The sequence below is a fragment of the Bubalus kerabau genome, chromosome 15, assembly GCF_029407905.1.
Source record: "Bubalus kerabau isolate K-KA32 ecotype Philippines breed swamp buffalo chromosome 15, PCC_UOA_SB_1v2, whole genome shotgun sequence".
NCBI classification, from domain to species: Eukaryota; Metazoa; Chordata; class Mammalia; order Artiodactyla; family Bovidae; genus Bubalus; species Bubalus kerabau.
The window spans coordinates 41,314,554-41,341,213 of record NC_073638.1 but is presented as its reverse complement, the minus strand read 5'-3'; the positions used below and the strand labels follow the sequence as shown (position 1 = coordinate 41,341,213).

The 26,660-nt window shown below is 42.9% G+C and overlaps 1 protein-coding gene across 1 annotated transcript in view; it reads right to left on the bottom strand.

Annotated features, from left to right (window-relative positions):
- Positions 1-26,660, bottom strand: part of GALNT18 (polypeptide N-acetylgalactosaminyltransferase 18) — a 352,886-nt gene that overhangs the window by 84,368 nt on the left and 241,858 nt on the right. Inside the window, exons 4-6 of the mRNA XM_055548627.1 lie at positions 23,774-23,957; positions 22,036-22,233; positions 16,622-16,736 (exon numbers count right to left, since the gene is read on the bottom strand). Of these exons, the coding sequence (XP_055404602.1) occupies positions 16,622-16,736; positions 22,036-22,233; positions 23,774-23,957 (497 nt within the window). The remainder of the gene's footprint in view (positions 1-16,621; positions 16,737-22,035; positions 22,234-23,773; positions 23,958-26,660) is intronic.

Here is a 26,660-nt window from a genome sequence, read left to right as displayed (position 1 = left end):
CTGATACATGACTACTGTCTAATCCACAGCCTATAATCAAATTTTGTTAATGATCACAATAATGGCCTTTATAGCTATTTTCCTTTTTGGTCCCATCTTTTTAAGAAAGTAAAACATTTTCTTCAGCTTGGCTCTCAAAATCTTTTATCAATTGTTACTTCTTCTGTGCATCTTATTAATTGTACTTCTCTAAGGCTCCCTCATTGAACACAATTAAAAAAACCTAAATGTGAAGACCCTTCCAGAGTAAAATTGTCCATGGGCCCTCTCCTCCTTCTGCTCCCCACCATTTCTAGCTAATTGCTTCATTAAGTACTTTTTTAATTGCTTTGTTCTTTAGGGATTAATTTTGCACATATCTTTACTAATCGTAAACTTTTACAACATACAGTTAGGCTGCGTCTGTTCAGCGGCTGGTTTGTAATTGCAGAGTTACTCTGTGGCTGGTGAGCTAAAGATAATGTGCTGAGGCAAAGAGCCTTCCTCTCGGTGTTTTCAGATGCCTTCTGGCCACCCAGCATGGCAGGATAATTGGGCTGCTTGGGGGCACCAAGCTCCCCTCCCACGTGGAGATCGCAATCAGAAAAGACCTCCGATTCTGGAGGTTTAGGGTTCATAGGCCCCAGGCTGCTCAGACTTCATGCGCCCTGGGGATTTCAGGCCCCCTGGTCCTAGGAGGCCAGGCCCAGTGGCCACATGCCAACAGATCAGGACTGGCTATGGCAGACCTCCTAGAAGGAAAATGCCAACTCCTCTCTCAAGGTCAAATCCACACGTTCCCAGGGCCCTTGTACATGGCCTGTCCCTGCAAGCAGTTTTTAAGGAATCCTTCTCCCTGCATTCATGGTCATATAAATCTCTAAACTCCCTACCCCTGCAGTCTCTCCTCTGACATCCATATTCCATCATCACCTCCTGCCCCCAAAACTCCCCTCAAAGCCTTCTTCCCCTCACATCTGGATGCCCCTTTTCCACTCATATCCTCACAGTACCAGGTGGGGATTTAGAGGTTTTGGCACCATGCAGGACCATGTTCAAATCCCAGTTTTACCAAACTCTTTCACTGCAGGACCTGGGCAAGTGACTCAACCTCTCTGAGCCTCAGTCTTCTCGTCTGTAAAATGAGGATAATAATTCTAGCCTTTCATGGTTCCCAGGAAGAAATGAGGTACAGAATAAAACTCACCGGGATGTAATAAGCCCTATGAGGGCACAACCTAGCTGATCCTGTTCACCACTGTATGCCCAGAGCTTAGCACAGTGTCTAGCGTTAAATACATAAAAGCACAAAGTAAACAAGAACGGGTAGCTATTATTGTCAGTGGTCATTTTAGTGTGACTAGTGCACTCCTGAAACACTTCCCTTGGCATCTGGGATTTTCCACCAACACAGCTCTCTTTCTAGTCAATTCTTCTCTGTAACTATGGGTACCACCACCCTGCCACCCACCCTATTTCCTATGCCCATGCTCAACTCTAAAATCTCTTTTTAGTTCAGACTTTCATCCTCTCTGGGATCCTCTATCCTCTATCCTTGACTGGGCACACAGAGGGTACCCAGCCCCTGTCTCACCTGCAAATCTTCTCTTTACCTTTAGTTAGATAGTTCTGGCTTCTTGCAGAAGTCAAGACCCAGGTCTTACATTTCTCCCCTAATGCTGAGGGTATAACACAAGCAGCATGATAAACGTTCATTGTGTAAGTAAATAAATGGACAAATAATGCAAGCTTTCTGGTTATTTCCATTGTTGCTTTTAATGTCAAACTTGACCCATTTCCCCACCCCCAAACCAACTCTCTACACCAAACACCCCTTGCCTAGTCGATGGCATCCTCAACCCTCCCATCATCTGGACTTGAAATCTCAGCGTCACCTTTGTCAGACTATAATAACTCATTTATATAGGGATCAGGAAAGGCTACCTCTTGACCTCCAATGATCACTCAAACCACTATCAGCGTTTAACACAGTGCTAAGGGAACACGTGGACTCTGCTTCAGCTAAAGCTTGGAGTCACTGGGCAAATTCCCTAAGGAAAAACAAAAGCCTGCAAGTTTGAAACCTGTGTTTGATGTCTTGAAACTTTTGGCCTCAGAATATGGCAGAAATGAATAGTTATTCCATTTTATGGCTGTGAGTTGTAGGTTTTATTTACCCCATGGCAGCAGCTGAAGGACAATGCCACAGCAGATTTCAATTCATGACAAAACGGTCTAAAACAGAGGCAAGGCTCATGTTCCCACCCACCCACAACACATGCACACACACACACACACACACACACACAGAAGGATGTGTTGCTCTAAACTCTCAGATTATTCTGAACTCCAGCTCCAGCTGGCCTGGCCCAACCATAACATTTAGAAGCAATCAGAGACTAAAATACAATTTAAGGTGTTTAATTTTCTCTGTCTCCGGGGATGGGAGGTCAGAGAATCTACTTGCAGCCTTTCTATGAGATATTGCTTCTGGTGGTTTCCTGAGACCACAGTTGAGCAAGAATGCTGGTGCCCACGCCCCTTCTCTTGCTTTTCAAGTCTCTCTCTCACTGTGCTGGCAGAGACTAGCTGACTTACCTAAAATTGTGGTGTCCAGTGGCATTGTCCTCATGGCTGGGTGAGATCAGTTATGGTGTTAGCCATGAGCTAACTCAGTCCACTAAGCCCAAGGCCTCTGGAGAGAACCACGTGGTCCCTCAAGTGCTTGAAAAAGCAGGAGGCTTGTCAAGCAGACGTTCACTTGCCTGAGCCTTTTTCACTGGTAATTTTAGCAAAGTCTTTAGCCCTTTAACCCTAGATACATTTTGTAAAAATCTCAAATAATGGCAATGCCTGTTCTGAGCAGTTGCTATACCCCCTACTTTGCTTTCTCTTCCTCCTCTGTGTCTCTGGCTCCCTGAACCCAGGTTTCTGACTTCCTGTCTGTTACGGGCATTTCTCCTTTGGCAGCTCCTCAATCTACCTCTTTTCTGAGGCTCTGGACTCTGGCTTTCAGCTCAGCTCTTGTCTTTGTCACCTCTTCTAGTTTTGAAGTCTCCTGCAACCTCAGGCGGAGAAGGCAATGGCACCCCACTCCAGTACTCTTGCCTGGAAAATCCCATGGATGGAGGAGCCTGGTGGGCCACAGTCCATGGGGTCGCTAAAAGTCGGACAAGACTCAGTGACTTCACTTTCACTTTTCACTTTCATGCATTGGAGAAGGCAATGGCAACCCACTCCAGTGTTCTTGCCTGGAGAATCCCAGGGACAGGGGAGCCTCATGGGCTGCCATCTATGGGGTCGCACAGAGTCAGACACGACTGAAGCAACTTAGCAGCAGCAGCAGCAACCTCAGGTGAAGACACCATGTGATCCTGTCTGATCCAAGCCTATCTCCCATAAGGGATTTGAGCAGAAACCTTAAGCACTGAAATGGTACTGTGGTCATTTTCCAAAGCGATGCTGGCCCAGGTTTAGCTTCTGAAATTCAACTTTAGGCCCCGGGTGATTTTAAATCCTGAAGGCAGAGGTGATTGAGCACTGTGACAGTGATAAGGCATGAGGCCTGAACCACTCAGGCTAGTTCTGATCTTGAGTGACTCGGGGAGGCATTTTATTCTGTTACTTCCAGTTTCCTAACTTACAATATGGGGATAACAACACGGACCTCATGGGACTCACATTAAAATTAACCAGATAATATGTACAAAGTGATGGCGTTCAATAATGGAAGTTCCTCTCATTATTATCTTCCAGACTTGTGGCCTGATAGTTTATCAGCTGTGGAGCATGTATGAAATAATAGCTTTATGAAATAATAACCTTCTTTTGTTGCCCAAGAATCAATGTCACTTAGCCAAATCTTAGACATTCCAGACCTAGAAAGGCCAGTGATGGTAACCAAGGAAATGTTTGTCTGTGCTCTCAGCAATAGGTCATCCGTCATGAATTTACCTTTTCCTTTTACTTAAGTCACTGGTGAAAATGTTGAACAAGCCAGGATGAGCAAAAAGCCCACCAAAGGCCACTTTCTGGATTGCCAATGACCACTCTTCTTCCCCATCTGATAACCCGGCTTGCCTGTCACTCACTCTCTGGTTTAGCACCAAGTTACAGATCCCTAGTTCTCAGCCTTAGAGCTCAGCCATAGTCATGTTCTTTCTCAATCGTCACTCTATACCTGTCACCTCAACTCTCTGCAATGCCTGTCCTCCTCTTCCCACCTGGACAAAACACTTTCATTCCTTAGGCCCAGGCTAAATGCTGCCCCCTCCATGAAGCCTCACCCAGCTCTCAAGGGTTGAGTGGTCACTCCCTCAGCTACTGCAAGACACATGCAATATTCATCCTTGCCATTCTGATCCTGAGCACTGGGTTATGCCTTACTTAGTGCTTTAATCTGAATTATATTCACAGTGATGAATTTTCATTCAGGAAATATTTTCTGGAATAAATGTCATTAAGGGACTTTAACTCGCTAGGTCAATTTTCTATATAAAGTAATTAAAATATATTTCCTTTCATGCTAATTTTCCAATTTTATTTTACTAGACTTATTTTCATAGGGGTTAATACTTTTTTGCATTGATTTTACAACTGGGATATGATTTATCTATCAGCATTTTTAAAATCTACATCTATTTTATAATTATGGCCTCCCTCACAAAGTGGCCATGATCTCACCAAGTTGAGTTTTTCTGAATCAAATTTTGCAGATGTAAATTATATTACTCTTTACTTCTTCAATCAGTCTTTTAACTTTCACTGTGTTCATTTTTTGTTGTTGTTGCTTCAGTTCATGTTAATGATTTTTACTACTACTCACAATTTGGAAAAAAAATGATGGTTTGCTATTCAAAAATTTTTAAAGAATTATCACAAGAAATAGTGTCAGCAGGGAGCTGTGTACTCACTATGGTTGCCAAAGATAGATCAAAGAACAAAGTCCTTAAAGTCACAATGGAGCTTTAGGTCATGACATCCTGTTTAAGCTCAAGACGTTTTCTATAATCTGTTAGCTAGTACTTAGAAGATGGGAAGGTGGTTGTCTTTCCAGCTAGTCTGAGAGCCACTCAAAGACAGAGTCTGTGTCATTCACCTCTAGTTTTCCAGCACCTGGCAAGAATGACTGAATGAATATATACATAAATCCACAAGCAGAACATGAGAAATCTGATCTGATTTCTTACTGAAGGCCACTACACTATGCCTACCTATATAAGGCATAATGGTTTCTGAAGCCCCTTTCCCTGAGTTCATATCTTAGCTTTACCATTTTCCTGGGGCAAGTTATACCATTTCTCGGTGCTTCAGTATATCCTCCTGGAAGCGGGGGTAATAAAAGATTCTGCATCACAAGGTGGCTGCAAGGATTAAAGGAGCTAATATATGTAAAGCACTTAGGACAGTAGCTCACATATAATTATTGCCACACTTCTATTAACTATTTCAGTCATAAGTCTCATCTACCTTTCTAATTATACCGAGGGGTGTTTATGTTCCCTGTTATAGGGAGCTCATGATTCCATTTGCCATCCTTTCCTTTTTAATGATTCTAATCTTTGTTTCTTATATGGAATTGATATCTACATCCATTACAGCTTCCACCCCACTGTCCGTGGCTCTAACTTTCTGAGATATATAGAATAAAGTCTCTTACATTTGACTGGCCTTCAAACTTGACAGCTGTCCATGGAGCACTTACTAGGTTCCAAGCATCAGTATGAAGATTAACCAGCCATAAATCCTGACATTAAGTATTTTAAAGTATAGACAGAAAAGAAGTGGGAAAGATGCTATTTGGTTCTTTCATAGAGCTTTTCTTCCTTTGAATCCAAGGTTTTCTTGATACACTGTTGGCAAGCCAAAATCCAACTTACAAACTTAATTCACAAACATTCGTGAGTTTGAACATACAAACATAATATAACGGCTACATAATAGACATTGTGTGATATTAGTACATGAATATACAAATAGATTAATAGAACTGAAATAAAAAATTCAGAAGCAAACCCTAAGTATGACAATTCAGCCTATAATAATGGTAGTGTTGTAAACCAGTGAGGAAAAGATGCAATTTTAAAAAGAAGGTATTAGGATAACTGGAGGGCCATTCAGAAAAATGAGACATTGGGTTCATTCGTCACACCATACATCAAGATCAATTCTGATGAACTGGAGATTAAAATGCAAAACAAACAAACAAACAAACAAAAACAATCCTACAACATAGGTGACTTTTCTCTTTAAACTTAAAGTGGGTAAATTTTATTCTGACTAAACTCTGGAAGCAAGAAAGAAAAGTTAATGCATTTGCTTATGTTAAAAAAAAAAAAGGCATCTTTTGCATAGCAAAAAAAAAAACCCCAGCAAAACACCAAAAGCAAAATCAAAAGACAAGTAACACACTGGGAAAAAATATTTGCAATGTATATGATGGGAAAAGTATTACCATTCCTAATGTGTAAAGAGGTTCTAAAAATAAAGATTAACAATCCTATAGGAAAATGGGCCAAAGATAAGAAAAGCTCATGGAAAAAAGAAATGCTAATAGCCATAATCATGTGAAAAGCTTCTCAACCTACTTCTTAATAAGAGAAACGCAAATTAAAACTACTCTGAAAGCCATTTCTCATCTGTCAGATTGGAAAAACTCCAAATATTTCACAACATACTTTGTTGATTGACGGTGAGGAAATAGGCAGCTTCACCATTCCTAGTGGGAAAAATACTACTCTAGAAGGATATTTGATGTCTAGCAAAATTACACATGTATTTGCCTTTTTATCTCACAATTTCCCTTTTAGGAAACTGTTCAAACAATAATCCAGAAAAATATGAAAAATTATATGCATGAGATGATTCATTACAGCACCAAGCACCAGAATAAACTATGAAATGTGCATGCATTGGAGCACCATGCGGCTATGAAAAAGCAATGAGGAATACCTCTATACACTATTGCAATCTTCAGAAAAAAATTTATATAGTGAAAAAAATCACAGCAGTGAAAAGTATACTAGCATACTTCTATTTATCTAAGAAAAAGAGATGTGAGTATATGCACATTTCCATTTTTTAAAAGGGTAAAATAAAACAAACAAGGTGTTTATGTTAGAGGTACTAAAGAAACAGGATAAAAAAGACAGTAATAGCAAATAGATTTTTCTGAATACACTTTCTTTTCTAGATCTGGTCTTGGAATTATGTAAACATTTACATAGCTGTAAGAATTAAACATGAAAAAAGCAATTCCTAAAAATCAAAAGCAAAATAAAGAAATGAACCTGTTTATTTGGTTAGTAGAATAATGCACAGAGAGGAACTATTCTAGTTTAAATCACAGTGATTTGACTTTACATTTCCAGTGGAATATAACCTAAAAGCAGAAAGAAATGCCAAAATGAAAATTTAAACTGTTTCTAGTAATCATATCATTGGTGATAGTGTTCAGAGACAGTTGTATGCATGCTGAGGAATAAAACAAATAAGTAATTATGTCATTAAGTCATTATGTCATTAAGAACCAGAATTTTTGGCGTCAGAGAAAGGAAACAGAGATGTAAGATTGATGAAATTAAGTAAAAATCCTGTAGTGGGTTTCCCAGGTGGTCCAGTGGTTAAGAATCTGCCTGCCAGTGCAGGGACAGAGGTTCAATCCCAGGTCCGGGAAGATCCCACACGCAGTGAGGCAACTAAGCCTGCGTGCCAGAGCTACTGAAGCCGGCGCCCTAGAGCCTGTGCTCTGCGACAAAAGAAGCCACCACAATGAGAAGCCCGCTCACCGCAACTAGAGAGCAGGCCCCTGCTCTCTGCAGCAAGAGAAAGCCCTCACGCAGAAATGAAAGCCCCGTGCAGCCACACACACACACACACACACGTACAAAGCCTGTAGTACTAAATTTGATTCAGAGAGATCATCATGAACACTGAAAGTGTTTTCTTTAAACAAAAAGAATATATCTAGCTCTAACCACTGAAAAGACCCAGAAACACGGACCAACTCAGTAGCAATGAATGCCTGTAGTGCCCAGACCCAGACTGTGATTTTTAAGTACCACTTCTCACTTAAAGAAAGCTGAGCTCCTTAGAAAAAAATGGCTGATTACAGGTCTGAAGCAAGAAATGTATAGATGGAACATTTCTGATGCCAGAGAAGTCATTAAAGAGGCAAAAGGACTCTTTCCTGAGGAACGAATGTCAATAGGCTCCCAATGGCCAAAGGTGAAAAAACTGCAAATCAATTAGGGTATTATATAAAATGAATTGAAACACATCAAATATATTTAAAACTGTAAGTTCATAACAGTACTCAAAAACCTAATTGGCTCCCTCTAAAAGATGGTAGAGAATCAACTCGTTATTTTGCAAACTATAAAAGAATTATTTATTCTGACTTTTCCTAATGAACTGTGTTGTATTTCCAGGCAACCAAAGAATGGATGACTATAAATGTCTCTTTATGAAAGTTATTCCAGCTAATAAACAAAGAAGGAAAAATAAAATTAAAATATCACCATTTTCCAACCTTTAATGAATTACTTGATCTAGGCACTAATCAGCAGTAACTGCTAACATCACAAATGGGGAGACAGCAAGACATTAGGTACCCGGTGATGAAAGCGCACACATATTGCCTTTGAAATATTCTTGCTACAAAACTGAACCTAGACCTCCAGGTCTAACTAGCAATTTAGAAGAAATATACAGAACAGGAGTATTAGATGACATCAGGGAAATGCAATCAGAAAAACCTAGACTGTGGGAGTCTCCACAGGACAAATAACCTGGTCTTTTTAAAAATAAATTACAGGGAGAAAAAAGAAATGGAGAAAGAAATCCAGTGGATTAATAGAGACTTATAAGACATTGATCAACTGGATCTTGATTCAAGCAAATTGTAAAACAAAGTAAAAACTGCTGAGAGAATTGGCAGAAATGTGAACACTGACTGGATAATTGATGGTATTAGGGAATTCTGTTCAACACTTTTAGGACTGAAATAGTATTGTGATCATGTTTCTCTCAAAAAGTTCTTATCTATTTTAGATGCATATTGAAATATTTTTTGATGATATAATATCTGGGATTTGCTTCAAAAAGCCAGAGTTAGGGAGAATTGATTATGAATAGAGATTAAAACCAAATTGCCCATGAGTTGACAATGTTGATATTGGGTGATGGATGGAAGGGATTTATTATACCATTCTCTCTATTTGGGGATATGTTTGAAATTGCCCATAATAAAAAGCTTTTTTAAAAAAATTCCATTTATGATAAGGTATTTGGAATATAGAGTACAGTATCCTAGACACTATATTACATGTTTTAGAGGACATTTGAACCTAGGTTCCAAATTCCCTTCCTATATGAGAAACAACATCATGTGTAATACTTGGACCCATGGAACTTGAAAGGAGGCATATGTGACCTGTCCCTGACCCCTGGAAGCATGTGCCTATAACCTAGGTTTAGCCAACTGTATGAGCTCATGCAGTACTTTGAATTTTGGTGACTGTCACCAAGACCCAAGCAATGGGACTGGCTTATAGCAGGACTATAATACTCTGTACAAATTAAAGTGTGCTTAAAAAAAAAGCACTATATGAAATGTATGGTTGTATATTTATGGGACATAGATATATCTGCATGTATAATAATAATAGATATGATCATGTTTTGTATAGAGCACTTTATAGTTTACAAAGTACTTGAATTGATTTCTTGTTATCTTTATTGTTAAAATAATGATTATAATAATGAGATAATAAACCATAAGAATGAATTAACATTTTTTGGCCAGTATAAATATTTTTAATTGTATAACACTATTAGGATAGTAATATCTGGCTTGCCTATAGCACTTGATTGCTAGGTACATTAAAAAGGATAATTGTAGGGAAACAGCTTTGAAAATACAGATGTCAAGGAATTTACTGCCTATATTTTCTTCTAGGAGTTTTACAGTTTCATGTCTTATGTTCAGGTCTTTAATCCATTTTGAGTCAATTTTTGTGTATGGTTACATTTTTGTATTACGTTAGATAATGGTCCAGTTTTGTGATTTTGCATGTGGCTGTCCAGTTTTCCCAATACCATTTATTGAAGACACCATCTTTTGTCTTTTGTATATTCTTGGTTCATTTGTTGTAAATTAATTGAGCATATATGAATGGGCTTATTTCCAGGATCTCTGTTCTTTTCCTTTGATTTATTTGTCTGAGTTTATGCCAATACCATACTGTTTTGATTTACAGTTTTTTTAAGTGCTATTTTGGTTGCATTTCACATAATGTAATATGCAGTATTCAATATATTTGTTATATTGCTATATTCAGTTCAAAATAGGAGAAGGAAATGGCAACCCACTCCAGTATTCTTGCCTAGAGAATCCCATGGACAGGGGAGCCTGGTGGGCTGCTGTCCATAGGGTCGCACAGAGCCAGACATGACTGAAGCGACTTAGCATGCATGCATGCATTGGAAAAGAAAATGGCAACCCACTCCAGTATTCTTGCCTGGAGAATCCCATGGACAGAGGAGCCTGGTGGGCTGCTGTCCATAGGGTCGCACAGAGCCAGACACGACTGAAGTGACTTAGCATGCATGCATGCATTGGAAAAGGAAATGGCAACCCACTCCAGTGTTCTTGCCTGGAGAATCCCAGGGACAGAGGAGCCTGGTGGGCTGCCATCTATGGGGTTGCACAGAGTCAGACACAACTGAAATGACTTAGCAGTAGCAGCAGCAGCAGTTCAAAATATTTTAAAATTACTAGTATATTTCTCCTTTGACCTATGCTATTCAGAAATGTTTCACAATTTCCAAAAATATGGCTTATTCCTATACTTTTTAGGTATAGATTTTTAATTTAATTCCATTGAGATCAGAGAATGTGTTTATATGATGTTACTCCCTTTAAATTGTTGAATTTTGTGGTTGTTAGATGCAGTGTTGCACATATGCCCATTTGATTTAAACTATCAATTATGTTGGTCTATCAATTATATTGGTCTATCAATTACTGGGAAAATTTATTAAAATCCTCAACTGCATTAGTGGTGCTGTTGATGTCTCCTTTAAATTCTATCCATTTTATGTTATATAAATTAAAGCTGTACCATTAAGGTACACACAAACTTATAATTTTCATATATTCCTGATAAACTTAACATACTTTCATCTTATAGAAATCTACCTTATTTATCCTAAAGCATGGTGTAATAGTATTTTTTTAAACATTAATTTAACTACAGCAACTTTCTTTTGATAGTATTTACCTGCCATGACATTCTCCATCTGTTTACATTTTAACTTATCTGTATTATCATATTTCAGGCTTATAAATAGACTACAGATAAGTTCTAAAATCCAGTCTTCAAATGTTAATCTTAATTTGGCCCATGCACATTTACTACATTTACTGATATATTTGGATTATTTCTACCATTTCATATATTTTCTTCTTGAATTACCTGTCTTGTTTCTCTTTCTTACCATTTTCATATCTTGTTTTTTTCCCTCTACTTCTTTAGAAGTTAGACTTTCTATATCTATGATCTTCATGGCTTCTCTAGGAATTTTAACAGATTACTTTATCAGAATTTAAAGTCAACTAGGATCTTCTCCATCTTCACAAACAATATAGACATTTTAAGCACTTTATTTATAATCACTCCCTCCCAACTTATTTGCAATTTTCATCATGCACTGTAATTTTGTTTTAATAACCCCACAATACATTCCTGAAGTGTTAATAACTCTATAATACATTACTAAAGTGTTATTTACCATGAATATTTCTTTACATTTACTCATATATTTGTACTTACTCATATATGAGCTAATTATTAATCTTTTATTTCAGAATTCCTTCTGAGCTCATTTTCCTTGTATCTGAAGTATATCCTTTAAAAACTTTTTAGTTAGGATCTGTCAGTAGCAAACTCAGTTTTGTGTAAGAATATAGCTTCCTTTTAACCTAGATTTTGAAGGATTTTTTTTTAATTGAATGTACACGTAAAAGTTGGTTTTTCTCTCAGCAATATAGAAGATGTTATTTCATGGTCTTCTGGATTCCACTATTGCCACTGGAAAGTCTGTTGTTATTCTAATTATCATAAAATTTTAGGTAATCTATCTTTTCTGACTGCCGTAAGATCTTCTCATCATCTTTGCTTTTCTATGGTTCCATGATATGTCTAAATGTGAATCTTTTTGTATTTATTTTACTTTGGACAGGATTGGTGTCTTTCAGCAGTATGGGAACATTTTCAGGCATTTCTATTCAAATATTGCTTCTGCTTAATCCTCTTTCTATTATCACCATTTGGAATTCTAAGATATTAGACCCTCCTCATTTCTACATGTCTCTCAACCTCTTTCTTTCATATTTTTTTCCTTGTCTTCCCAGGTGATTTTGAATAATTTCTTCAGCACTATTTTCCAGTTTACTTAGCTTTTCCCTTTAATATCCATCTAGCTGTTTAATCCATCCACTAAGCTTTTAATTTCCATTTTTATGTTAGTCATGTTTGAAATTCTATTTTTATCCAAATATGACTGGTCTTTTTATAGTCTCCTGCTTCATACTCATATTTAAATCTCTTTTTAAAAGTTATTAAATATACAACTTATATCCTATATCAGATAGATTCAGTGCTTGAAGAGTTTGTAGATCAAATTTGGCTGTCCAATGCTTTTGCTGGTGTTTGCTCTTGGTTCTTTTTCCATTGTCTGCTTTGTGATTAAAAAAAAAAAAAAGAAAACAACTTGAAATCACATTCCTTGGAACTCTAGCTAGGAGAAACTTTGTGGCCTGGGTCTTTCTCAGAGAGGATTTGTATACACTTTTGCAGATGCCTAAAAACTTCCAACAACTTTAAGCTACATTTTCCTCTTGAGATTCTCTTGATTTTAGATGATAGGCACAAGGGAGGGGCTCACAGAGAATTTTTCTTTTCTTCTTGGCCTAAGGTTTAGGCAGGCAATCTTCACTTTAATAATAAAAATGTGGGTGGGAGTAGTTCTAACCCATCTTTATATTCAGGTAATTGGCCTTTGCAGTCCCTGCTTTACGGGAGGTAAGGGGTAGGGGTTATTTTATTAGTCTCTTAATGTTGGTTAAGCCTCGTGCTTTGTGATTTGTCGTTCAGTCGTGTCTGACTCTTTGCGACCCATGGACCGTAGCCTGCCAGGTACCTCTGTCCATGGAGATTTTCCAGGAAAGAATACTGGAGTGGGTTGCCATGCCCTCCTCCAGCTTAAGCCTTAGTCTTTGTGTCCTGTCCTCTGTATACTCCATGAAACTGGGATATCATAAGCTTCAAGTTACCAGGTTCTTCAGATATAATGGACTCAGGCTTTCTCTGGTTCCTACTTCCACTTAGGTTTTGGTGTTTGTATTGATTTCCTTGGGTTGTTATAACAAAGCATGGCCAACTGAATTATCTCAAACTACTGAAATGTACTCTCTCACAGTTCTGAAGGCTAGAAGTCTGAAATCAAGTATTGGTAGGCAATGCCCTCCCTAAAGCTCTAGGGAAGGATCCTTCCTTTCCTCGTCTAGCTTCTGGTAGCCGCAGCATTCAGTGGCTTGTGGCATAATAACTCCAATCTCTGTCTCCATCTTCACGTGGTCATCTTCCCTCTGTGTCTGGGTCCAAAGTCTCCTTCTTTTATGAGGACACCAGTCATACTGGATTAAGGCCCACCCTGACCCAGTATGACCTCATCTTAACCTGATTACATCTGTGAAGGTCCTATTTCCAAATATGATCATATTCACAGGTACAGAGGGTTAAAATTTCAACATGTTTTAAAGGAGATTCAATTCAACCCATAACAGTTCCTAGCCACTTTTTAATTCCTTTCCAGCTCCTGAAATCTTTCTTATATATTCTAGTATTTTATAGCTATCATCAGTGTAATCTTTCTGTCTTCTATTCAATGTCAGCTCTTATTTCTCACTCTTTTCATTCTGCTTGCCCACAGCCGTTCCCTTCTTTTTTTCCCATTGAGTTGTAGACTTAGAAATTGGGGAAAACAAGGCTTATTAGAATTGAGTGCAAAATAAGAATAAGGTTGTAAATGAGGACTCTGTGGACACAATTGTGTAAAGTAGAAGGAAATTACTGCATGGACACTGTAATACTCTTTGGGGAATGCACAAAGAACATTTATTCCTAGATCACTGTGGTATATCTAGCTAGGCTTTTGAATCATAAAGACCCGAGGGTGAATCTTTTCTCTACCTCTTATAAGTCATATGACTTTGAGAACATATTATGTAAGCTCTTCATTTCACAACTTCCTCAACTGAAAAAGGGGGTATTATGATAACAGCTACTTTTTTAGGGTGGTTTTTAGATGGATGAATATAAATAAAGTGCCAGAGCAGGTATTGAATATTTGTGCAAATGACTCTGTTTCTATGTGCCAGATGGGTAAGAACTTTGAATAAGTTGCCTCTGAATAAGTGAGGGGAGGAAAGCAATGTCTCTAACTTTTTTTTTTTTTAACCACACGGCATGTGAGATCCTAGTTCTATGACCAAGGATTGAAACCAAGTTAATTCAAATTAACTAGCTTCTGTCCTTAGCTCTGCCAGCCAACAAGTTGCTCGGTACCTGCCTTAAAAACCACGTTTCCTTCAACTCCATGACACTTCACCGCTGTCAAACAGGAAGGAACAGACAGGAAAAAAAAAAAAAAAAAGCCAGGCAACATTTTGTATTGTATTTTACACCCCCAGCACAAAACCCCCAAATTTTAAACAAGTATTGAAACCCTCACCCAGGCCCATACTCCAGAACAGCTTTATATTAATAATCTAGGCAAGGAAAAGCCAGAAATCTCCCACCACTCTGTGATTGACTCACAGGTATGTTGGAGGCAGAGTTCACAAATCTAATTCCTTTCTCCATTCCCAGACATTTTTACCCAGAAAGCCTAAGTGACTAGAGGCGGTTCTGCCCGCTCAGCCAATTCCCGGCAGCAGCTTCTAGTGAAAAATATTATGTTTGGGGGCAAGCATTTATCCAGGAGTGTGTGGAAATGAGATGGTGAGGACGCAAATGGTGAATAAATGACCGGTGTAGGGAGAGCAGAGGAATGAGGGCGATTATGCAGGCTCTGTCCTCTATGAATACATTAGCTCCTCAACGAACCCATGTATCTTGACTGCCTCCAAAGCAATTTCTTTGGGTTTCAGTGAATACAGGTGCCTGGAAGTGTTCACTAAGCTCTGCTTCAGACAAGCCGCTCCAGCCTCCAGAACTTAAAGCCTTAGCATTAAGCCTGGGTGACAAGCCAGGCCCATGCAGCCTGCCAGGCCATTATAGTTGTGAGATGCTCATTAGAGATGCCCAGTCTCCAGTCAGGAAAGGGCAGGGGCTGTCCAGCTCCAGTTGACTGCCCAGTGGGTAGTGGGGATGGCTAAGGAGGGTTATCTAAGCTGGAGTCCTTGAGTGGAAACTGGAGATTGGGAATAGGAGATGGCCAGATACAGACACTGAGGTTAAAGGGGCAAGAGTGGGGTCACTGGTGGGAACCAGGCAGACGCTAGGTGGCCTTCATGGAGGGTTGGCAGTGAGGGGGAACAGCTTGGATGACTGCCTTGAACACAGCAGGTACGAGGGCTGGCCAGCGACTGGCAAGCCTGTAGTGCATGTGGGCCAGGCTGCTTAAAGATCCCCGTGGAGAGGACAATGGGGACCACAGTGGGGACAAGCCCAGCTTGCATGTCGCTTTTTTCAAGAGGCAAGAACCACAACCTGGACAGAGAGGTGGTCTTCCCTTTACAGGGCGAGGCCCTTCCTTGCATCCCGGGTCACACTTCTGTCAACTGCCAAGGGGTCAAATGTGTCTCTCAGTCATGGGGAAGGCTTCCTTTTGGAGTTACCTTTTCATAGGCCCAGAGAAAGGGGTCAGTGCCTTGGAAACGTTCCTATATGATGAGAAAATAAATGGTGCCTAGTGTGGACTCACACCACACATTGATAGCTGCAAAGGGCCCTGTACTTTGGGGCAGGATGGTGGATATCTCTGGAGAGTGATGTGAGGCATGTACGTGCCTGAGGGTCTGACCACCACGTCGGGGGTCAGAAACCTGCATGGCGTGAGCCTTTCTGTGCTTTGCCGTTTATACTCCATGAGTTTATTTCTCTGTGGCACTCTCTTGACAAAGTCTTTAGGAAGGTTCTGTGGGCCACTGTGGAGGAGATGGAGAATAACAGAGAAACCCCGAGGGGAGGTAACAGTGAAGAGAAGCGGCTCTGAGGGTCCCTCTTGTTCACCTCCCTGTTCCTGGAGCTCCCTTTTGCTCACTCCCTGTGAAACCTGCATTTGGTTTCAACACAGAGGTTTATCTACTTGATTTGGGAGATCAAGTCTCTCATGTTTCCACCTCAGCCAAAAGAGTTTCTGATGTTCTTTCCTTCCTGAAAATTCTAGAGGCCCCAACCTGTGTCTCTATCCCATCCCTAACAGCCCTGATCACATATGCATGGGCCAAGGTTAGGGACTGGACGTTCAGTATCAGTCCACCACCGTCAACCCTGTGCCAGATTTCTGCACCCCCTGGACTCATTCACCCACTGGGGAGCTGAGCGAAGCCTTCCTGGTGAGAAACCCTGCTCACCCTGATCCCGAGCTCGACATTTTCGCCTCCGTAGACCTCCATGCCTTCGTCCAGCAGGCCGATCTCCTGGAAGTACTGGCGGTCCACAATGAAGCAGCCGATGAGGGCAGGGCTCCTGCAGGGCATGGAGAGATGGAGGGCAGTTAGCAGAGGGGCCGTCTCATGGGGGTCAACAGAGCAGGAAGCACAGTGCTGCCTTCCTGCCGGGAGGGTCTGGCCTTCTTCCTTCCTTTGCTGCAAAACTGGTGTGAGCCTCGTTCTCTGAGTGGCCCCCCCAGGTCCACCCTCACCAACTACTCCAGGGAGCCTTTTCCATCAGGACAGAGGCAGACAGCTCCTGTCCTGTGACCATGCATTGTTTTTGGTGGTGCTTGCCTGTGTGTGAACCAGAGAGGTAATGCTCAGTCTGCCAGTCTTGACCACATTGTACCTCTGGCTGTCCTGACCCCTGCATTTTGAACTACAAAGCTGGTCTCTGTTGCTACCTGTGTACCCACAACAACTTCCCCATTTTTCACCTTGGTCCCTTTAGAGAGATGAGCTGGGGCTTTGGATAGCATAGTAAATCATTTGGATTTTATCTGTGGATAAAGGAATGTCAACGAAGAATTTTAAGCAGACAGTGGTAATAAGCAGATCTGTGTTTATAAAAAGAATACTCTGGCAGCCGTGGGGTGATCGATTGGAGGAGATTGGGTAGAAATCGAGGAATCCGGTTGGGAAGCTTATTGTTATATCCAGGTGAGCAATGATGAAGACCTGGGCTGGAGTACCAGGAATGGAGATAGGGATTGTTTAAAGACATACATTGAGGTAAAATCAGCAGAACTTTGAGACAGATGAACTCTGAAGGTGAGAAGGAGGAATCTGGATGCCAGCTGGCCTTCTGCTTGGGTGATGATGGGGTGAGGGCCATTGCTAGGTGGATAGAGAAGAAGCTGGTTTTAGAAGAAAGAGGGATTCCATGCTGGGAAAACTGATCTTAAGGTGCCTCTGGGTCACCAGGGGGAGATATCCAACAGCCAGGGCCTCGGTGGCTGGTCTGGGTTGGAATTCAGCAGGGGTCTTAGGCTGGAGCAACGCGCCATACAGCTGGAGGGGCCAGGAACTGAAAGGCCTTTCCTAGTAAGCGTGATTGCAGGGCTCATAGCTGTGTGCAGACACCCAGCACAGACTGTCACGAGGAAATTTACATTAGGTGAATCAGCAAGAGACCGAGTGGGTTGCTTCTCTGCTGAGAGCATCATCTTACACAAATAACATTAAATTGTTCCATTGCACACTGCTACCACGTCTAGCCCCTGTGCAGCATCTTATCAGCTGGTGGCTGAGGAACTGGAGGGGAAGAGAAAGAAAAGGAGAAATGAAGAATACTCATTGATGAGAAAACTGTCACTCAAATGCATATTGGACTCGTCTTTGAAATTGGAAACTCAAGAAGGTGGAGAAACAGCTATTTTGCAGGCCATTTCTTTGGAGAATGCTGATGCAGGAGACTGCTTGGGTAGAGACTGGTGCTTTGGGGTCTCTATCCTTCCTGCTTTCAAATTCAGTCAGTCAGTTCATTTGCTCATTCATGTCCAACTCTTTGTGATCCCCATGGACTGCAGCGTGCCTGGCCTCCCTGTCCATCATCAACTCCTGGAGTTTATTCAAACTCATGTCCATTGAGTCGGTGATGCCATCCAACCATCTCATCCTCTGTCGTCCCCTTCTCAAATTGCAGCCTTTTATTCTGAAAGGACTCAGCTTCCACATGAAGGCATCCAGGGCAGTCAGTACAACCCAATCCATTGCTCTTTTAGGCTGAGTTCTGGTGGGGGGTGCTTGACCTGCCGTTAGAGGTGACTGCTAGGGGAAAGGTTCCCCATTCTGGCTGTGCATCTCTGAAAGAATTCCCTAACCTCCCTGAGCCTCTGATTCCATATCTATCAAATAGAATCAACTATAACCTCACAGGGATTAAATTAAATAATATAAAGCACTTGAAAAACCTCTCAGACATAACTGGAACTCAAAAGATCATTTTTAAAAGACGCACTTGTACACTGAAGAAGCCCAGAGAATCCTCTCTCTAAGTGCACAGTGATTTTAAAACATCGACCCTGCAGAGTTAACATCAGCATTTTCCTTGATGTTACTGAAGTGCTGAGCAGGGTAGGGCATTCCAGGATACAAAGGAGGGAGACTTCCCCTCATGGCCAAGCCCAGTCAAAGCAAGAACAGAATCTAAAATAGTTTCTCTTGGAAGAGCACAGGCATCCTCAGTCTATTACTTATTAACTGGCTAGGGTATTAAGTGGACCCACTCAGCCTGAAAGTGTTATTGATTTATATCTTGCTTTATTCTCCAAAGGCTTAGAAATAGTTTATAAGAAAAAGTAAAATACATTATAAAAAAAAGAGATAAATGTCTGAAAAGCTAAAATTTCACCCCAAATTAGGGGTCAGTTAGAATGCATGAGTCTTCCTTCATGGTTCTTAAAGTAGACCTGCAAAGTTGACCCTAAACTTCCTGGTGGCCAAAGAGAAACACACAGGCCTTAGAAATAAGATTCAGAGTTCCCATGTGGAAATGTTATACTAATTTCTCAGGAATAGAAAGCTTTCAGTTTGGAAGAAATTTCTCATGTCAGTCCTCTTAAAGAGGTCACTTTGGGACGTAGTGAACACCAGTCTCAAAGCCATCCCTTTAGAGTTCAATAGAAGATCTCTCTGGGCTCTGTTTACAGCTTACATCATGTGTGGGCAAAGCATTAAAGTATAGCTCCTAGGTAATAGGAGCCAAGGTGGGCAAGATACATGTGTATAACCCACAGCTTGCTGTGAGGCCTCTTCATCTTCCTATGGGGTATAAAACCAAGAATGTTCTTTCAAAGTCTTCCATTAATATAATTTCTTCCATTAATATAATTTAAAGTTACATTTTTAAAATTAATTTTTGTATTCTGCTCTGCTCAGTCACTTCAGTCATGTCTGACTCTGTGTGACACCATAGAGGGCAGCCTACCAGGCTCCCCGGTCCCTGGGATTCTCCAGGCAAGAACACTGGAGTGGGTTGCCATTTCCTTCTCCAATGCATGAAAGTGGAAAGTGAAAGTGAAATCACTCAGTCGTGTCTGACTCTTAGCGACCCCATGGACTAGAGCCTACCAGGCTCCTCCATCCATGGGATTTTCCAGGCAAGAGTACTGGAGTGGGGTGCCATTGCCTTCTCCAATTTTTTTGTATTGGAGTATAATTGATACACAATGTTGCATTAGTTTCTGTTATACAGCAAAGTCAGTCAGTTATATATACTTACAGATCCACTCTTTTTTAGATTCTATTACCACACAGGTCATTGCAGAGTACTGAATGGATTCCCTGTGCTCTGTGTGCACGCATGCTCAGTCACTTCAGTCCTGTCTGATTTTTTGTGACTCCAGACTGTAGCCTGCCAGGCTCCTTTGCCCACGGTACTCTCCAGGCAAGAATACTGGAGATGATTGCCAGGCCCTCCTCCAAGGGGTCTTCCCCACCCAGGGACTGAACCAGCGTTTCTTGCGTGTCCTGGATTGTCAAGTGGGTTCTTTACCACTAGCGCCACCTGGGAAGCCCTGTCTGTGCTACACACAGGTTCTTATAATTATCTATTTTATATATAGTAGTGTGTATATGTCAGTCCCAATCTCTCAATTTATCCCTCCCTCCTCCTTCTTGCTTCAGTTAAGTTTTTGATATAGATTAGGTGATGGAATATTTGAGGTTCAGATGATACTCTTTGTCAGGAACCTAGAATGCAGGTTTAATGATTAAGTCCAGGCTGATGCATTTAGAGATGAGGGGAGCAGAAGCAGCTAGTACCAGTGCAGACTTCGGCAAGAACGCTCAAGGTGTGATGGTCTATTTCCCACCAATAGCGGTCAGCAGACCTGGGGGTAGAATTCAGCCACACCAGTTCTGAGCTCAACAGTGCGTGCCTGGGAGGATGATAGTTAGGCGTGGAATCTAGCTGATCTGGGTTTGGATCCTGTCTTCACTGGCTGGAGCCTTTGGCAGGGCCATTCCCCTTTGTCAGTCTCTTTCCTTATCTTGTGAAAGGGGAATGGCACTGTGGGCTGTCCCCAGGCTATGACAAAGAGCAGGTGAGACCACGAGTGTAAGAGGCCTTTGCACACAGTGACCTCTTAGCAAACATTTATTAATAACAACACAGAAGTGTGGCACAGGCCGAACAGATAGGTGACAGAGACAACACAGGAAAGACAGGTGGAGTTCTCTTCCATCTTGTTTTAACTATGAATATGGCTTTTTTCTTCTGGCAAGGAAAAATGGAATCCCAGATAATAATCACCCATTTTCAATTATATTTTTCATAATCTTTCTCCCTCAGATAATACAAAGCAACACCAGTTTTTAATCTCCTTTTTCATTCCAGGAACAGTCCCCTAGGCCACCTTCTGATGCCATCTGTGTATTTAATGGGCAGGGCTTTGCAGGGAGCATATAGGCACCTGGTCAATGATTAACCAGGTAGAAATAAAGGCTGGTGTGGCTGGCTTTTTCAGGACTCCTGACCCATAAGAAAAAGGCCACGTAGAGGAGTCACTTGAGTGTCTCTAAAGGCAGCAGCAAACTCAGAATTTGGGATCTTAGCATGGCAGTTTGGAGCCACTTTTGACTGAGTCCTGCAGGGTAAGCTCAAACGTCAGCCAGGCATACAAGTGCCATGGGGTGCGCCAGCCTCATTGCCTGGGGCTGCCGCCTCCCTGTTCTCCTTCCTCCCAGACCCTCTGAACCTCCTCTGTGTCCATGAACTCACTCTGCTCCTGTGAATATGCATGTCCTTGCTCCAACCTGCAATCTCCTACTTACCCGTAAAAACAAGTGTGAATAGTACACTGTCTATAAAGGATCCCCACCCCCACACTTCCCATCAGCATGGGGAATAATTTGTTATTCCAATTATATTTTGCCCGTCTTCCCTATATTCTAGGCTTTTGAGGGCAGGAATCGAGTGCTGATCGCTATAGATGGCCAGCACACAGCACTGTAGTTGGCACGCAGCAGGTGTCCCACAGCAAAGTGTTGAAATGAGTAACTCTGAGCCTTTGAATGGGTTCTGGACGCCACAGCTTCTCTAAAAGGGATCATCAGTATGTATACCTATGGGTGATTCATGTTGATATATGGCAGAAACCAATACAATATCGTAAAGCAATTATACTCCAATGAAAAATAAATAAATTAAACTTTTTAAAAAAGGGATCACGGAGGCTGTAAGCTGTGACTGAAGGTCATTTGTAATTTCTCTCCACCACCCCATCTTGCCCCATAATGGGGCTGGAGTTTGGTGAATGAGGGTCAGGCTGGGCGGGGAGCCCTTGTCTGGAAGTCAACACAGGGAGACTCCCCAGGTAAGAATACATTACCTGATCGGGGCCGTGGAGTTCTCCAGCTTCCACCAGGCCTTGGGGGGGTTGAGGTAGCGGCACCACAGCTCCCAGTCAAAGCCCTGGGCCGCCAGTGGGTACTCTTCTATCTCAAAGTTGTCGTATTTGATGTTGTCAAAGGATGGGGAGATGATCCGTTTCCGGTTCTCCTTAATGCGGGTGAGTACAGGTTCAGCCCTAGGCAGGGAGGAGGGGGAGGGATATTGGCATCTTCATTAGCTCCTTCCCCTGCAGAAGGAGGAAGGGACTCCTGGCTCTCTCCTCCAGGGAGAGCTGCTCTGCCTCCCACCCCCATACTGCTGGGTTACACAAGGCTGGACTCCTCATTCAGCGTGAACCAGGCTGAGCGGACAGATTCTTAGTACCTTAGATCCTGATGTCTGCTTGGTTTCCTTTATTCCATTAGAAAAAATAAAGAAATCAAGACTCAAGAAAGAAGAAAGAAACAGTTCTGAGGTTCCACGGGAAGCTTTCAACTTGGGCTTTGATTTTGCTAAAATTCAGCGTGTCACCCAGGAGGAAAAAGCAGATGAGGACGGCAGACACACGGAGGCGAGAACAAACCTGTCTCCACCCATCGTGCGGTGCCTCTTCAGCCCTTCCAGGCATGCCACCCCCACCCCCCCACCCCACCGCCCAAGGAGAGGTGAGCGAGGTCGTGCTTCCACAGAGCCCGAGCCCCCCTGGGTACCAGGCGAGCAAAATGTTTGCAGACAGGAATGATAAGCTTCTCATTAATAATGCATTTGTTGCATAATTGTTTATTCAAATCTGCTTGAAATAGTAAGTGTCCCTCTCTTCTCCTGGCCATAAATCCAATGAAAATGCTTTTTAAACAGTAACAAATGGCAAGCAGGGACTTCAGCTATAAAAAATGACTGCGTTGCAGCCTTAATTCGGACCTGTTATGTCAAAGTATGCTGTGTGCATGCCTGCTGTTCCCTCCTGCCAAAGGACCCTCCTCACTCTACTCTGGGGAGGCAGAGGGTGGTGCTCAGAGTTCAAGAGGGACAGCAGACCCCAATGCTACCAGGCATAGTGGCTAAAAGGGTGGTACCCTTGGCCATCCCCAGCACCCGGGCCCCCCCCCCCACCCCCAGGCTCTCTGCAGAGCCACCCCCCAGTGGACCACATGGCATGCCCTTCGGCCTGCAGGGGTGTCAGCATCAGGTACCTTGTCTCTTCTTGGCTGAAGCCACTGAGGCTTTGCCCCACTTAGCACCTGAGCAGCCCTGGCCAGAGAAAGAAAGGTGCTCTAAGACCTAGTTTTACCAGTGGAATGAATCTGAGATTTTCTGCTACCTCTGATCTGGAATCTGGAGGAAGCCCAGGGTACTTAGCTCCCTTTGCTCTCTTGGACTTGGCCCTGTCTGTGGGGCTGGGCTTCAGTTCATGTCTGGTCCAGCTCCCCTTTCCCGGGGGTTGCAGCCTGGTCCTTGGTTGGGCTGGAACTCTCGCTCTGCCCCAGGCATTTACTCTTCTCCCCCATCATGTCTCCTAGAGGACCACGTCGGCCTTTATGCCACCAACCCTTAAGACACTGTGTTTTGACCTGTTGATCCCTGACCCTCTCCCACCCTGAAGGGCCAGCATGGTGCCTGGTCACCTGCACACCCAGATGCTGACTCCTTTCCCCCATCATGACCGAGATCCCAGTGGGCTTTGCACCCTGGACCACAATGGGACTCAACTTCCTCAGCTCCCAATGGGCACTTACCAGCCCACATTGAACTCCACGTGGGCATCAAAGAGTGCCACTACAGGGGCAGTGGCGGCCCTCCAGCCGCTGACCCTGGAGCGGATGAGGCCTTCCTGCTTGCTGTGCCGCACGACCTTGATGAAGCCTGGCTTCTGGCCATTCACCTTGTCCACGTACTCTGTCAGCTTCTCCTTCAGCTCCTCTGTGAGGGAGAAAAATGCACTGTTAGCATGATGAAGACGTTCACCCTTCCAGGGTGAGCTGACCCCAGAGAGAGGCAAGAGGGGCCAGTCCCCTCCCCGGGTCTTCCTTGGAATTCCCCAGGATGGCCAACACAGCTCAGCTTTGAGGAGAAAAACGGAGGTGAAAACAGTATTTATTATGCCCAGCAACATGAAGGGGTCACCTGCTTCACACACGTGGTGCATTTAATCTTCACAACAGGCCCTTGGGAAAATCCAGCTCTGAAGTTTGATCAGTTTGTCCACCACCCTGAAGTTATGAGTGGGCGTTCAGTTCAAGCCAGGTCTAATGACCTCAGAAGCCCCATTCTTTCTCATCTGTTCAGGGTCTTCCTTCTTCCCCAGTGTTCTCCATCAGTCCTCCCCAATCCCCAGAGAAAGCTCCATATGCAAAGATCACAGCTCGAGACCCACTCCTTGCCTGGAACTCTATCTTTCCAGGAAATGGGTGACCAAGAACTGTGTAAGTGGCTGGCATCGATCTGTTGCTGGGTGTCCCTGGGCCTGGCTAAACATTCAATTACCCTGCATCTTCATAACCACATATGACCCTGCAGCAGCAGAACAGGGCAGTATGTTCATCATGTTTTCCATAGCAGCTCAGGCAACACACTATGACACCTCCCTCCTCCCAGACAGTGGCCTAAGTGGGCCGCATTCACCCACTTCCACCCACAGCACTTTCCTAGGACTTGATTTCCAACTGCCCCGCCTCCCATCTTACCAGCCTGCCCACGCCCAGGCTCTGGGACAGAGCCAGGAGGGCTGAGCGCCGCGTGTCCCTTGGTGTCCAATCTTGGGTCTTGCCAGACAGGCAGCCCACTAGGAGTGAGGAAAGGGCAGGAGGCTGTTGGCACAGTACCTGGCACATGGGAGGTGCAGCTCCTGGAAGGAGCCTGGGGTACTAGAAAGAGGACAGCACTTGGAGCCAGCAACATAGCATTTTAATTCTATTTGCTATGGAATTAGCCTTATGACCTGTTATTAAACCACTGCTAGATTTCCATGGGGATGTTCAGATACAGTGACTGTACTCAGCACATAGGAAGGACATGAATGAGGGGCTGAGGATTTGAGGGCAGACTATTATGGATTGAATTGTTTCTCCCCAAAGGCTTTGGTCTGACCCCAGACTTCAGAACACAACCTTATTTGGAAATAGAATCTTTACAGATTTAATCAAGTTTAGATAGGTCATTAGGTCCTAATCCAATAGGATTAGTGTTCTTATATTAATAAAGGGGGGAAATTTAGATACAGAGACAGACTACACAGAAGGAAGACAGGGTGGAGAGATGCAGAGACGGCCGTCTAGCAGCCAAGGAACATTTGAGGGTACCAGAAACTGGGGAGGAAGCCTGGGACAGATCCCTCCCATCTTCAGAGGGAGCACCTTGATTTTGGACTTCTAGCCTCCATAACAGTGAGACAATACATTTATGTTGTCACCCAGTCTGGGGTGCTTTGTACTCTGCAGCCCCAGGGTACAGATATGGTTGTTATGAGGATTAAATGGGAGTGACACCTGTGAAAAGTGCATAGCACTTTCTTTCCTGTTCACAGTTTCCATCATAGTGGGAGTTATAAAAGCTTGGGGAGCTGACTGTCCCTGCAAATCAAGGGATCCATCTCTGGCTGACAAAGCCCTCTTCACATGCTCTGGTCCAGGGCCACTTCTTCCTGTTCTGGCCTGCCCCCAGCTCCGAAGTCTGCAAGCAGCAAGGCCACGGGAGCTAAATAGGAGATACAGATGTGTGCCGTGGCCGCATGCCCAGGAAAGGCAACAGAGCACAGTGGCTACTGCTGGAATTGGTAGCAGGTATTGGTTTCAAGTCTTTTACCACATGATGCTGGCCAAACAAAAGGCTGCGTAAGATGTGGCCCCTAGGCTGCTTTTTGCACCACTGCCTGAGTTACCATTAAGGGGATGAGAAAACTGAATCTGAGGCAAAGAAGCCAAGAGGGAGGCAGGCTTTTGTGCTAGACAACTACTCCCTTGCTCTGTGACCTTGGTCAAGTTCCTGGGAATCCCAAGACCTCAGAGTTAGGACTTGGAATTTCATTTTGAACCAACTACCCATCGAAGGTTTGAATCCCCTCTGTGGATCCAGATGAGTGATTCTCCAGCCCGTGCAATGACAGAAAACCCTGTACCATCTATTCCAGGTATTAGATGTTTTTTCCTTTTACTCTTTAAATGCCACAGTTTCTCAACCTTCCACTCATTTGGGGACCACTGAGGGCAGATCAAGTCCCTCTTCCACGTGGCAACCTTTTAGAGCTGAAGACCATCCTTAAGTCCTTGCTGTGAATTTCTCTAGGTCAAATGTCTTTAATTCCTCCTTGTATTTCCTCATCTCATGTAAGTTCAAGTTCTTTTATCACGGTGAACTTCTCCTAAAAATGTAAGTTTTTCTCTAGCGCTTTTAAATTACAAAGCTAGAAATTGGCCTATTTTTTCCCTGGAGCAAACTGAGTTGTGTAGACTAGAAGGAACTAATCACCTCCCTGAATCTAGAATTGATGTACCCATTAATATCATAATAGCTTAAGGTCACATTAACTCTGCCTACTTTTGATACAAATTGACCTTACTAGAAACATATACTTAGATTCTCTTCATGTGATGCTGCTGAGTCAGGCCTCCTCCATCCCATCTCTTC